This window comes from Euprymna scolopes, chromosome 23 (assembly GCF_053919585.1).
Source record: "Euprymna scolopes isolate OS-2025 chromosome 23, ASM5391958v1, whole genome shotgun sequence".
Classification (NCBI taxonomy): Eukaryota; Metazoa; Mollusca; class Cephalopoda; order Sepiida; family Sepiolidae; genus Euprymna; species Euprymna scolopes.
The window spans coordinates 52,544,064-52,557,937 of NC_136504.1; the positions used below are offsets into that span (position 1 = coordinate 52,544,064).

At 31.0% G+C, this 13,874-nt stretch overlaps 1 protein-coding gene across 7 annotated transcripts in view; it reads right to left on the bottom strand.

The window, feature by feature from the left end:
* The window catches only part of LOC145245897 (attractin-like protein 1), a 320,643-nt gene that overhangs the window by 115,999 nt on the left and 190,770 nt on the right, over positions 1-13,874 (bottom strand). For all 7 annotated transcript variants that reach the window (XM_080107633.1, XM_080107632.1, XM_080107630.1 and 4 more), the window contains one exon: positions 4,797-4,948. In XM_080107633.1, the coding sequence (XP_079963759.1) occupies positions 4,797-4,948 (152 nt within the window). The remainder of the gene's footprint in view (positions 1-4,796; positions 4,949-13,874) is intronic.

Sequence of the window (13,874 nt, forward strand, 5' to 3'; positions counted from 1 at the left end):
CATGGCATTTCATACATAATTCCTAAAAAGGTAGAATCACATTTTGGAGGGGTGGTCAGAAGGGGTTGGGTGGGGTTAAACAGAAGGTGTTAATCTACAATAATACCAAAAAATATTGCAATATATTCATTTTTAAATGGTCCTATGTTTAGATTTAAATTTTTTGTATATAAAGCACATTACAATTCAACTTTGAGTTCTCTAACTTCTTTTCTGTTTATGGATACATGGCATTTTTAAGTAATTGCAGCATATTTATGCACATTTACTGCAGATTAGTTGGAAACCATGAACTTTTGGAGATTTTCAGTCGCATATTCTGATTCCGTGTACAAAAATACACTTATATGGTAAATTTCATTTCTTAGTCTTGTGTTTTGACAAAGATATGACATTTTTACTGAAAAAGTAGTGTAAAAAATGTGACAAAACGCATATGGTCTTAAAGAGGGGGAAATATTCAAATGTGTGAGGCACAAAAATAGTCATAACTTCCTTAATTTTAATCAGATTTTTAAAATTTAAAAAGATTCTTAGCTCATCAAGCTCTTTCTATGTATACCAATATTGAAATATTTTAAGCTATTTCAATTTTTTTTCATGTTTATTGCTAATAGGATTTATCATACAAAGGCTTTTTTTCTGTATATTTTAATCATACAAAACTAGTGGGACCTGTGGAAATTTCCACAGCAGACTCTTTCATAGGTAATATATTGATGTTGGCATTTTGTTGATGTTCAGCATAAATGGAGAGGTATCGATATTATTGTAGCTCTTAAAACTTCAAAAGTATTTATCTAAGCTAGCAGGGACACATGGCATAGCCCAGTCGTAAAATATGCTTAAATATGATATTTTAATTTATGCAGACTTTGTATATTAGAGTCATTTTTCTATTGATTTTTATCTCCTATATAATCAAATAACTGCAGAAATTCCCCACTGGACCAAAGTATCGTAGGTTTGCAACAACAGATGTTACATAAAAATTCAATACATCTAGCCAAATAGCCAAGATCTTATATAGCCTTTGTTTTACATATTCAGTCTTGATAATAAAATGCTACATTTCATCCTACAAGCAATACCATCACAATCGCAATATCTTTAGAGGAAGGAGTCCATATTTTTCTCTATTTAGTCCTAACACTGCAACCAGTTGTCACTGGGACCAATTCTGTATTTTCCACAGATAATGTAATTACACCCATCGTAATTGACTCAGACATAACAATCTTTCTGATTTCCAATTCATAAATAATAATGGCTCCCTTTCCAAAGTCTGTTCATTCTGATTGAGCGCTGAAAATTCTATTCCAGAATTCAATTCTTATAAATAAACAAAGTTACTAAAATTAAAACATGGCGTCACTAAGAGATTTTTTGCAGGGCATCAAGTTCTAACAGTTTTGTGTGTGTGTACAAATAGGCTAAAATTATTGTTTTACATTAATTCGTAGATGTTGATACAAATGGTACTTATGCACTTCTATTAAAAAATAGCACTGTAACATGTTTACAAGTTATTACAGTTGTGTTTGTAACTGTGTGCATGAATGTGTGTATGCGTAAAAATAGGTTAAAATTTATTTCATTAAATAATTCATAGATATCAATAAAAATGGTGCTTATGCACTTATGTCACTGTGCTATTCTTAATCGTGTTTACAAGTTATTAGTTGTCACTTGAAAAAGATGTAAGTGTGACACAAAATAACACATGCTATCGTAATATATAGATACTAAAATATTCTTTAATTTTAAGTCTATCTATTGAGGAAAAATAGATTTTTTAAGCAGATTATGATTGGGATGAACTTCTAGATACTAAAGCAGAACATGGCCAGCTGAATACATTGACAAAGCTGCTGCAAAGAAGGTGGGCTCCCTTTACCATGCTAGAAAATTATAATTCACTCATGCATGAAGTGAAGTCTTTCTCTCAGACAAGGTCCAAAAGGAGAGTCAAATCTAATAGATCTCATACAGTTGTCCAAGCTCTACCTCTATCCCATCACTGCAATGTCTCATCTCTGCCTGTTTACAAGTAGAATGTGCTCTGATGAATTCTAAGCACTTATGTTCCTTGACATACATACCCTAACAAGTAGCAAAATCGCACCCCTTCACCGTTGAGGTTCATAGGTGTCAGAAAGCATTTTAATAATTACTTCCCTTAAACTGTTAGACTTTAGAATTCCCTCCCTATTTCTTACTTTGCTGACTACTAACTTGTTGAAATTTAAATGTAATGCGAACAGATATCTCACTGCGTAACTCCTTACACAGTGCCTCTTTAGACATGGTCTCACATAGTAGCCCCATACGTTTTAAGCAATATACAATATTGCTTGAGGTGAATTAAAAATTTAATTTCTAATACAAAAAAATGTATATTACACTAACAAAATACAACTTGTAACTGATTATCTATCTAATATGGTTTTACTTAAATAGAAGTAAAATTGCAACCCTAACCAGACAAAGAGTTGGAGGCCATCCAATGGTAGAAAGAGTAGCTAAAATAGAAACATTTCTCAGGAAAAACAATTATCAAGAGATTGAACGCTGTAATCAAGTGCAGAATTGAAAAATATCAATAACCAGCAAAGTAGTAAAAATAATAGGAGTTTGTGAAATAAAAGCTTCAGGGACAAATGAAAATGGCAGAGAATTTCAAGTAGAAGATTTGAACTCAGTGGCATTGAAAACACATTGAGTATGGCGATTTCTTACACTTTAAAAAATCATTGACATGATGTATACAATATTGTTGTTCATTCATATTATGTGACAAAAAAAAAAAAAAAATACAGGAATAGCTAACAGCAAGAAAAAAGTCATTCTATTAAGAGTCTTAAGCTGAATTCTTCTGGAGAAAAAGATTACCAAATGTACACATAAAAATGGAATAAAATGAAATTTAAAAATAAAAGAAAAAATAACACCAACACAAAACAAAAACAGACATGCAGACAGATACAGGCAGACAGACATGAACACACACACACACACACAAATAAACATGAAAAATTTCTTTTAAGTAAAACTAGCGGCGCTTCACGGCGTTGCTCGGGACCATATAAACAATGAGAAAATTGAATTTGATTTTGAATATATTTGTTATTCTTAGGAGAGAGGAATTTTTACTGTCTTCGTATAATTTACTATTTCGAGCAAAAGAATATTTACCTACCTAGGACAGGTATTACACGTATGAAATAATTGTATCTTATTTAGGGTAGATAATTTACAGCATGTATATGAAATAATTTTACCTTTGCAAGGACAGGTAATATACAACACATACTTAAAATAATTTTACCTATCCCTAGGACGGGTAATTTAAATACATATATGAAACAATTTCACAAGCATTTTTACCTCATGAATTTTATCAAATCCCGGGCGACGCCGGGTATATTCTTAGTACATACACACCTATTTAATCCAATCCCAGGCGACATCAGGTATTTGGCTAGTACATATATCAACCAATTTTTTCCGATCCCAGGCAATGTTGAGTGTTCTGCTAGGAAATATTCCGTGAATTGTATCCAATCCCGGGCAATGCTGCATAATCTGCTAATACATATGTCATGCTAGTGCTATGTCATACAATCCCGGGTGACGATGGGTATTTTGCTAGTACATATACACCTATTTTATCCAATCCCAGGCTATTCCAATCCGGTATTCTGCTAGTACATATATCCACCTATATAACAATCCCAGGCAATGCCGGGTATTAGGCTAGTATGTATATCAACCAATCTTTTCCGATCCCAGGCAACGTTGGGTATTCTGCTAGGAAACATTCCATGTATTTCCACCTACGCCGGGTAATCTGCTAGTACATAATACTTTTATATGAATTCCTTAAACTCCTTCTTCCTTAACTAAATATTATATAAAAAACAATCTCCCAATACTAAGAATGGCTTTCTGAATAATGTTTTTATTCAGAATTTGGAAATGGCAGTTTAGCGATGTGTGATGTTTGGAATATGACACTTGTCTCAAGTTAGTATGATAAATATATAATATGCATTTTTTTTTTTTTACTTGGTCTTTTGGTTAAGATCAAGTTGTATCTATTAGAATTCAAGCGGTTGCATCTTTCGCCCCCCCCCCTCCCACTAAGAAAATAAGGAGGAGGTCATGCTTTGCATGTCAAGCTTTAGAGAAACAAACCTCACTCGAAAAAAAAGATGGACTTCTAAATAATGTTTTTAGTTCAGATGTGATTTTTGGAATATGCCATCTTGTCTTGTCAGAAAAAAAATTAGAAAAAAAAAAAAAAAAAAAAAAAAAAAAGCAAAAAGAAAAATAACAGACAATACCAATATACTATCTTATCAGTTGCTTTTTCTTTTGTTTGTGTGTGTGTGGGGGACACACACTCTTTTCATCAATACATTCTCATAAATCCAATGCTGGGATTTCCTAAGTGTCAAATCCGTAGAGGAAATGTGGCATTATGTTGAAAATGTTTAGTGTCAGAAGATTATATATAGACCAAAATTATCCTTCCACCGAAAATTTGTTGGCCTTGAACCAAATTTGTTTTTTTGTTTTTTTTGTAAATGACCAAATTATTTTTTTATTTTTATTTGTTTAAATTTGCATTGTTTTTGTTTATTTTTTATTAGAATTAAGCTATTGCCTTTTTTTTTTTTTTTTTTAATTTGTGTAATTTTTACAGCAGATAAATATTTACCTCAGGCAGCACAATATATTGACAATTATCAACAGTAACAAAAAAGACTAAAGAAATTCTAATGGAAACTCACCTGTAGCGAGAATGGAGTGGTGAAACCATACACATACACGTAGAAGGTTGTATTCTCAGAATCACCAAATGCATATTGTTTATGAGTGAATTTCATTTTGTAATTGCGACATATTGCATTGGATTCCACAAAAGTGCCTTCTGGGTCTGAAGCTGAAATACAAGAGGAAAAAAGTCAAGAGATTAAGTAGAATATATATACGTTATTTAGAAATAATCAAATTTAGGTGAATTTTATCTGTAGACAAAGTGTGTATGCATCGACGGATTGTATAAAATGTTTCAAGTTTCATCAAGAACGAGCACTAAAATTTATGAAAAAAGATAATTCAGATTTGTCTTAATTTCTGCATGCAGGTGAAAAACAGGCATATACAGTGTGCAACAAAAATGGACAAAACAGTCACCAGAGCTGCAGTAAAATATCTACAAAAAGAAAGGTAGGACACCCAAGGAAACCCATGAAGACAGCAAAGATTCTTTCCAAGAATTCAGTAAAGAAATGAGTGTTAGAATTACAAATTTGCCCTGGTAAAACAAAAACACTTCAAGGTCAAAAACTAGCCAATGATACAGGTTATGTAGATAGATTCTAACCCAGAAAACAGCAATTTTTCCTCATTGCCAGAAACCTCACTCATGGAATGTGAGCACTAAAGGACAAAATAAGCTTTCTACTTTCCATAAAGATCGTAACGATAAACAAGCGGTCTGCCGGACAGATCCCAAGAAGGCCAATGTTAGAGCAGAAACTTAAAAAGGTTGAAACTTTAAATGTATAATGCTAAGAATTTCTCTGGCAGACTGAAATCATTAAGTGAAAAAACTGATTTGCCACCAAAAACCCAAATCAGATGAAATAAAAATAATAATCATATACCTGGATATTATGGTTTTCTACATGCAATGAAATCCAAGCAGGTTTGTAATTCAAGAGGGAATATAAAGGCATAACAATGATAGCCCCCCCCCCCGGCATGTCCTTTTGATTATTACTAAAGTAAAATATCTTGGTTTTGCCAAAATTAAATTTTTTTTTTTTTAAATATTCCTTCAAAAGCTTGAAAAATTTCCGAGTTAGTCTAAATTAAAATTGATTGCTTTTTTATTTTTTCAGGCTTTAAAAAAACAGATTTTTGGCAAATATATTGCGGCTAACTTTTGCTGCTTACGTGCTGAGACTGCTTGAATATAAAACCAGCAGTTGTCTGTCAGTCTGCTCTAGAGAAGCAGCAACAATAGTTGTACATTAATTGTGTCTAATTCGGTCGTACTTAAACGCAAATATTACATTTATTCATTCCATATATAATTTGGAATTATGCTACCTCCACCCTAACATCTTTCTAAACCAAAATAAGAAGAAATATTTTTGTCAATAGTCTAGTGTGGAAAACTAAAAATAGGCTAGCCAAAACGAAATAGAAATGTCAGATGAATTGTTATTTGGGTCCGACATTGAATTTTACTTTTTTATATATATAACTTTCTATTCCAGTAGCTTCTTTTCAAGAACTGCAAGCTTGTGGAACTCCTCCTGCTGTTTTCCTCCTACTTATAGTCTTGATCTTTGCAACACTAAGTGCAATCAGCATCTATTTTGTGATAATCATCTTTTAATCTTGTTCGCTCCTTACATCAAGTGGCTTCATTTTGTCTGGAGTGATTTCCATTTAAAAAAAAAAAAAAAAAAAAAAAAAATCTATGGATGTTCATTGCAATAAACCAAAACCAGAATCTCCTCCCCTCCAATCCCACAAGAAAACAATCATCAAAGGGAAATTTGTTTTTATAAAATTGATCACAATATCAAAAGGCCATAATAATTTCAATCAATCGACCATCTCCCACCGAAACATTCTCTCCCACTTCCTCTCTTTATGCAATTGATCCAAAACAAGACAAATAGAAACAAAGCAGTCTGCTAAGTGAAAAGCAATTTGTGATTCACAAAAACTACAAAAAGCAACCAATAACCACGAGGAGTGATTAACTCCAGCCAATAAGTTCTGCATTTCGCCTCAATTCATTTTGGTTTGGCACAAACAGAAATCCAATGTTAACGTATCGATTGCAGATTTCCGCTTTCATTCCAGAAGCAAGCAGATCATATATAAACACTAAGCTTGACCCATATCTCAGTATTACACATGAAAATTGAGGAATAGAAGCAAGTTTTTATTTTTAGTAGCTTAATAACTATTGCTTCTTTTCATTTTGCTTTTATTTTTATTTTTTATATTCCACAAACAAGGTTTCTGACAAAGAGGGGAGAATTGCCGTTTACTGGGTCAAAATCCATTTCATCTAAAATTATTTATTAGCAAGTTTTTTTTTACCTTGAAGTATTTTTTTAGCTCACTATATCAAGTGGCTTCATGACTTGTCTGGAGCAATTTTCATTAAAAAGTCTTGTTCCCACCTCTGAACCCATATTTGTTTTTACTATGATGTAAAGGTATCTAAAATTTGATATGTATTTTCAGTATTTCAACAGTGCTCAATATACAAGTAGAACTGGTAATAAGCTATAAAAATATGACAAGGTACACAGAATTTTCTTTCAAGAAACATAAGCCTATTCCATGCAATAGCCTGACAAATCTTCATGAGGATGAAACACTAAAACTTTTGTAGTTTAATTGCCATATATATTTTCATAACTTACTGTTATATATAAGTAATGGGACGATTCCAATTTTTCCCCCCGATTCCGATACAATTACCGATACCGTGCTAAATTCTCAATTCCGATTCTTTGTAAATCTAATTATTTAACTATAAGATTGTTCCCCTGATTTTCATAAAAACAAGTGTTAAATATGGAGAAATTTTCCTAAATGTCAAAATACACTTGGGGGGTCTATCGATTTTAGCTTTACTGGTAATTTAAAAATCAATAAATATTTGTTTTATCATTATTACCAACAATAGAAGATTTGGGTTTAAACAAAATTAACTTAAAAAAATACAATTGGAAGAATCGTTTTGGCATTGGAAAATAGGCATCAATTTTTCTGATTTAGATGACCTCAAATCTTCCGATTTTTCCGATTCTCGATTAATCGTCCCAACACTAATATATATGTGCGTGTGTGTTATGAAAATATATATGACAATTCCAAAACTATCCGCTAGTAAAGATATATTATAATAGGTTCATTTAAAAGATTGGGAGTATAGGGAGGTATAAAATACACAAGTGGAGAGAACTTACTACTTTGGGATTAGAAATAGAATAAAACGAAACATTGCATATAGCCATTAGGAAAAATATTTTTTTTTAAATTAAATAAACTAAGCCTTACAAATAATCTTGATATAGAGAGGAATACCATAAATATGAAATTTAATGATATAGCTAATGCTGTTAATAATAAAAGAGATGTTAATCCAGCTAATAGTGCGAATATAAAAAGTAAAGGAATGATCCCAGTGGTGGTAAGGATAGTAACAAGAGAGAAAAATTAGAAAAACGATTGGGTTCAATCTTGGTTTAGTAAACACATTAAAACTGATACACTGAACTGAAGGAATTTTATAAAATAATTCCTAATATTTAAAAAAAAAAAAAAAAATGTTAAATAAAACTATTTAATAAAATTACAATAAAAGTATCAGCATTTCTACACTATTGGGATAAGATTTTGTAGTTGATAAATGAAGATTTCAGATTAAAAAAAAAAAAAAAAACAAAAATGATTTCAACTGATTTTTTTGTCAATTCTAATAAGTTATAAGTTACAATAATAGCTTCCAAATAATGCAGCTGAAATTACCAAATATTACTGAATTATTAAACAAAACTGTTAACAGGTGAAAAATTGCTGCCATTTTGTTTAAATCAAAATGAAAATTGCCCCCCTTTTGAACTCGTGTCTTAGGACCATTTTCACATTTTTATTTTCTTTAATTTTCTACCTTGTCGATTTTCGTAATTTTTGGATATAAGCATCTTAAAAATATGAGGAATATGTAGATACCATTGTTTTCATTTGAAATTGAATATTACTATTTCCAAAATTTCGTCTCAATATTTTAGAAGCGTCAAAGTATCTTATTCAAGCATACAATAATCTCTTCAAATCAATAAAAAAAATTTTTTAATGAATAACTAGGTAAAAAGAAGATTTCTGATTAAAAGTATTGTGTAGAAGTGTAATGTCATAGTAAGGGAGAAGTCATCTGTATATATTGGCTTAATAGAGGGCCATTTAAATTCAGGTCTAATAACCATATGTCATTAACAAAGCATATAAGGTAGATACAAATAAAATCACTATTTCATTAGCATCTAAAAGGATGCTGAGGAAAAAAAGGTATTTACAATGGAATGGTATTTACTATGGAATGGGCAATTGGGAGTGGGACAATTTTTGTTAAGGCAAATAAATACATTCCTAATAGTTGTAATTTATGTAGCATTGAATCATTGGGGATAGCATAACGGTAACATTATAAATAAGCATAATGAGATAGTAGGCAGTTGCTTACATTAGGGAAAATATAATAATGTAAAGATGAATAAATTAAGATTGCATATAGATTTAGGAGAATATATATACTAGCAAAAGTATCCGTCATTGACTGGGTTCAAAAACAGCCTACAGAAAATGGACTGATTTATGAAAGTATGATAGGTTATGAAAAGGAAGGGTCGTAAAGAGATAGCTTCAAATTTGGGGGTATCAAAACCAAAGCAAAATATGAAAGTAAAAATAAAATAGATAAACCCCATAATTTATTATACCATACCTGTTCACACTGAAACAGGTATCACAATATTCTGTGGATCTATATTAGAAAACCTTGTTAAACTTTGTGACATATTTCCATTCTATGGAGGTCAAGCACGAACGAACACCCCATAATTTTATTATACCATATTTCTTCAAACTGAAACAATTATCAAAGTATACTTACACAGATAGATATGAAGAGTCTTTATCATTATATAGGATAAGTTTTCTATAATAGTCAACCATATAGGAGCCTATTCGTGACCAGACACACACAGGCGTTCAGCTTATATATATATATATATATATATATATATATCTTAAATATATTATAAAAGGAGCAGGGACAGATTTAAACAATGTTGATAAAGCAATAAATTTTTTAAGTATATAACATGCATTTTATAATAGAAGTAAAACTTGAGTATTATATTATTTTAGCTTTGAAACAGAATAAAATAATTAGCAATAGATACAGGGAAAATGTACTATGACAATACAAAACACAACATAGTAAGTTTCGAGAAACGAAAGCATATAAGTGATATAAATAACTATACCTGGTACGATTGAAAGCATATAATGAAACTATAAATAACCATCAAACCAATGTAACTAAAATGGAATATGGCTATTAAGTAATGAATATTAATTAAAGTAATAAAATAAAAGTAGGATTATGTGTAATGTCTGGTTAGAAGATAAAGGCAATAAAAATGTACATGCTGGGTAACGGATGTGTTCTAAATATATAGAGTTTCATAACAAATTATGAAGAACTGAAATAGAAATTTCAAACAAAAATATTACATATTCTAGTTTAATCCTTAATGAAGGATTTTGCTAGGCTGCTATTAGTAGCCTTATATCAAATCGGAAGTTTATAATTTTAATAGCACTGCATGGCCGAGAAGCAATGAATCAAAAATGTTACATGAAAAGGGATATACTTTAAAATATAATTAGCAGGGCCTATGTAACAGCGTTGCCTGGTGGAAAGAGGGCAAAGCCATAACAGATTTGTTAAAAGAACCCCTTCTACCTCAGAAACAAATTAAACTATGATTATCTAGTGCACTATCGTAGATGAAGTTAAATTTGTTTATAAAGTTGTTGGCAAATGAAGAATTAAGGTCCCACCAATGAAAAACATTACAAAGCATGTTAACGTTTTAACAAACGTGCATGATCCATGAAAATGAATAAAAAATGTATAAGAAATATTTTGGTCAATCCTGAAATCATTTTAATAAAACCGAAATCGTACTTGACAGAGGTAATTTATTTTGTTTTTAGAAAATGGCTGATAAGTTAATTCAAATTCTCACAGAAATCTTAAACATGTTAACGTTTTAAAAGAAATTATGCCTAAAAAAAAAAAAAAAAAAAAAAAAAAAAAAAAAAAAAAAATTATTGCTGTAGAATGGACCTGGAATCAAAACTAGCAAAGTTGGATTGGTAGCTCATGTCAAAGAAAAATATAATAGTTGTAAAAGCAATAGAAAAGGTAGTAGCAGTAGTAGTAACAGCAATGAGATGTAGAAGATAGAAAAACATGTACACATGTAAGTGAAATCTTTCTAACTTGAGGTAATTTGGTTTTTATGAGGTGAGGTTCCCACCAATAAAAATAAATTGGGAAAAGCAAAGCATATTAGTTAACATTTTAAAAATGTATGAGCCCACCTCAAAAGAAAATGAATAAATGGTGATGAACAAATTTTATCAATCCTGAGACCACTGATTTCTGGAATCTTTCCCTGAAGGAAAAATCCTTCTAAACAGATAATTTTTTTCATTTTTAGGAAATGGTCGGCAGGGTTAGAATTTAAGGCCTCCATTAAAAAAGAAAAAAAAAAAAGAAAAAAAGCTTACCCTGTCTATGCTCATGTGCCGACTAATTAGATTTGAATTTTTATGTAGCCTTCAATCCGTATGTATGCTCATATAATAATTATATTTTATTATTATAGCAGTAATAGTAGAAGTAATGTATTGCTAAAAATGTACACCCTTTCTCTTCAAAATTAGGGGAAATCCTCCTAGACTGAAGTAAATGTTTCTATGTGTTTGATAAGTTAAGAAATGAGGACACTGCTAATAAAATAATTAACGCCTGAAGAAAAACTTGTGCATCTCATGATAACCGATATCATGACAAAAAAAAAAAAAATGTATTATAGTAATAGTACTTGTAACAATAACAGTAGGAGGGTAGATAATCACACACATTCTGATTTGATTAAACACATTTAAAGTTATTGATTTATTTATATTATTTATTGATATTTATTAATTTAACAATCATCTATTTAAGATTCTATGAACGTTTTAATTCAGTTGGAATATGTTATTCCTAATAAATCAAATGTGTTAATAGCCTGATTTTAAAAGAATAGTACGTGGCTGCCATGTTGAATGTAACTGAAAGCATTCTGTAATGTTCGGTATATAGAATGAAGGTTTATGTCTGAGTAGCCAATAAAATTGTCATTAGAATTAGAAGTGAATAGGAAGGGAGCATGCATTTTTTTCCTAGTTGTAGGGGAAAGATAAAATCATGTAAGCATGAAACTAAATATTTATGGTGATTCATGATAAGCTTAAACTATGAAATATTTGCTGCGGTGATGTCTGGGAGATTCAAAGTAGAAAATATGGTGCCCTGTTACCACCTGTAAGTTTGTATTTGTGAGAGTGACTTTGCGTGGAAAAATTGGAGCAATTTATGAATTATAATAAAACCAAATGATAAGTACCTGAAAATAGGCATCAGATACAGGCAGATAACGTGACCATTCTGGATTAACGTGTGGGCCCCATCTTTTTATAAACGGGAATAATAGTGTATTTTATTATAGAGATAAATGACTACTAAACAAAAATAAAATTATTTTGAACATAGAAATATTACCTATCCTGATTTAATTAACTGTAATGAACACGTCTGAACACATGAAGTAATACAGTAGATGTAAACCGGATTTTATTTATGAATATTTTAATTATGAACACAGCAAGAAAGCATGAAAAATAGATATCAATTAAGTTTAAAATATGAATGCTTGAATTTAATATAAATAGTATTTACACAATAGAGAAACATTTACCTTACTGCTATTAACTGTCGATTAATAATAATAAACCAGAAGTTTGTAATTTTAATACAGCATGGCTGAGAAATAGGGAAACAAAAACAACACTAGTCCCGTATGGATTGGTTGGTTGTTTGTTTTATGGCATATCAACTCTTTTCAGGTTAATGCCAAATCTAGTTATTTTGAAGAAAAATTTTTTAATAGAATATTTGTTTTTTCAAAGTCGTTTTCTATTTAACTCATAGTTGGGACCCTAACAGGCACTACCACTCCGGGTCAGAGTGAACCTGGGAGCAATGGCAATTAAAGGGTGGCTCCACACTCCTCAAAGCCCGCAAGCTGAGGCCTCACCATCGGATATAATTTAAAGTCATATCCAGGACCAGTCCCGTATGGAGGAAAAATACACTGGAAATATCATCCGAGGTTAGTGCATTTATTAAAATAATTGTAAAACAAACCATTCATACTAATGATTTTGGATCATGTAGGTGGCAGGTAGATTATAAGCTGTAATGAAATAAAAACTTCCAACTTATGAACACAGACTGTCCAAGGAGAACTATCTCTAGATTGATTAGATATTTTGTTTGGGTTTTATGTATATTCTTCATGCGGATGAAGATCCTATTGATATAGGAATAAAACATATGCGGAGAACAATATAAGTAAGGGCAGAAACAATTGTACACTTATATCTATAAAAGTGAAAATGTCTGTCTGTGTATGTGTCTGTATACATTTCCCAATGCAATAACTTAATTTTAAGTCTACAGACTCGAAATTTGATATACAGAGTACTGAGATTTGGGAAAATCTTTGTAATCCGTTTCCGGCCAGAAATTTGGCTGTTAAGGGGGTCAAAGTTCAATGATTTGACCTTTGAGAACTATCAAACTCCTCCGTCAATTTTGGGCCTAAACACTTGAAATTTTAAATATAGGTTCCTTGGACATGGATCTAACTTAACATTTGTTTTGGGCTCAAATCAAGTTAAGGGGTCATAATAGGGGTCTAAGTTAAATTGACCTCTGCGGTCTTTACCAAATTACTCAGGCAATTTCTGGTCTAAACATTTGAAATTTTACATAAAGGGTATTCAGAGATAGGGCAAGCTTTGTAATTGGTTTGGGTTCAAAATTTGAGCTACCAATATATAAATGTATGTATGTTTGCATGTCTGCCTAAAACTTTAGACATACGCGACGGATTTTCACAAGATTAGTATCGTTTTGAAGCTCG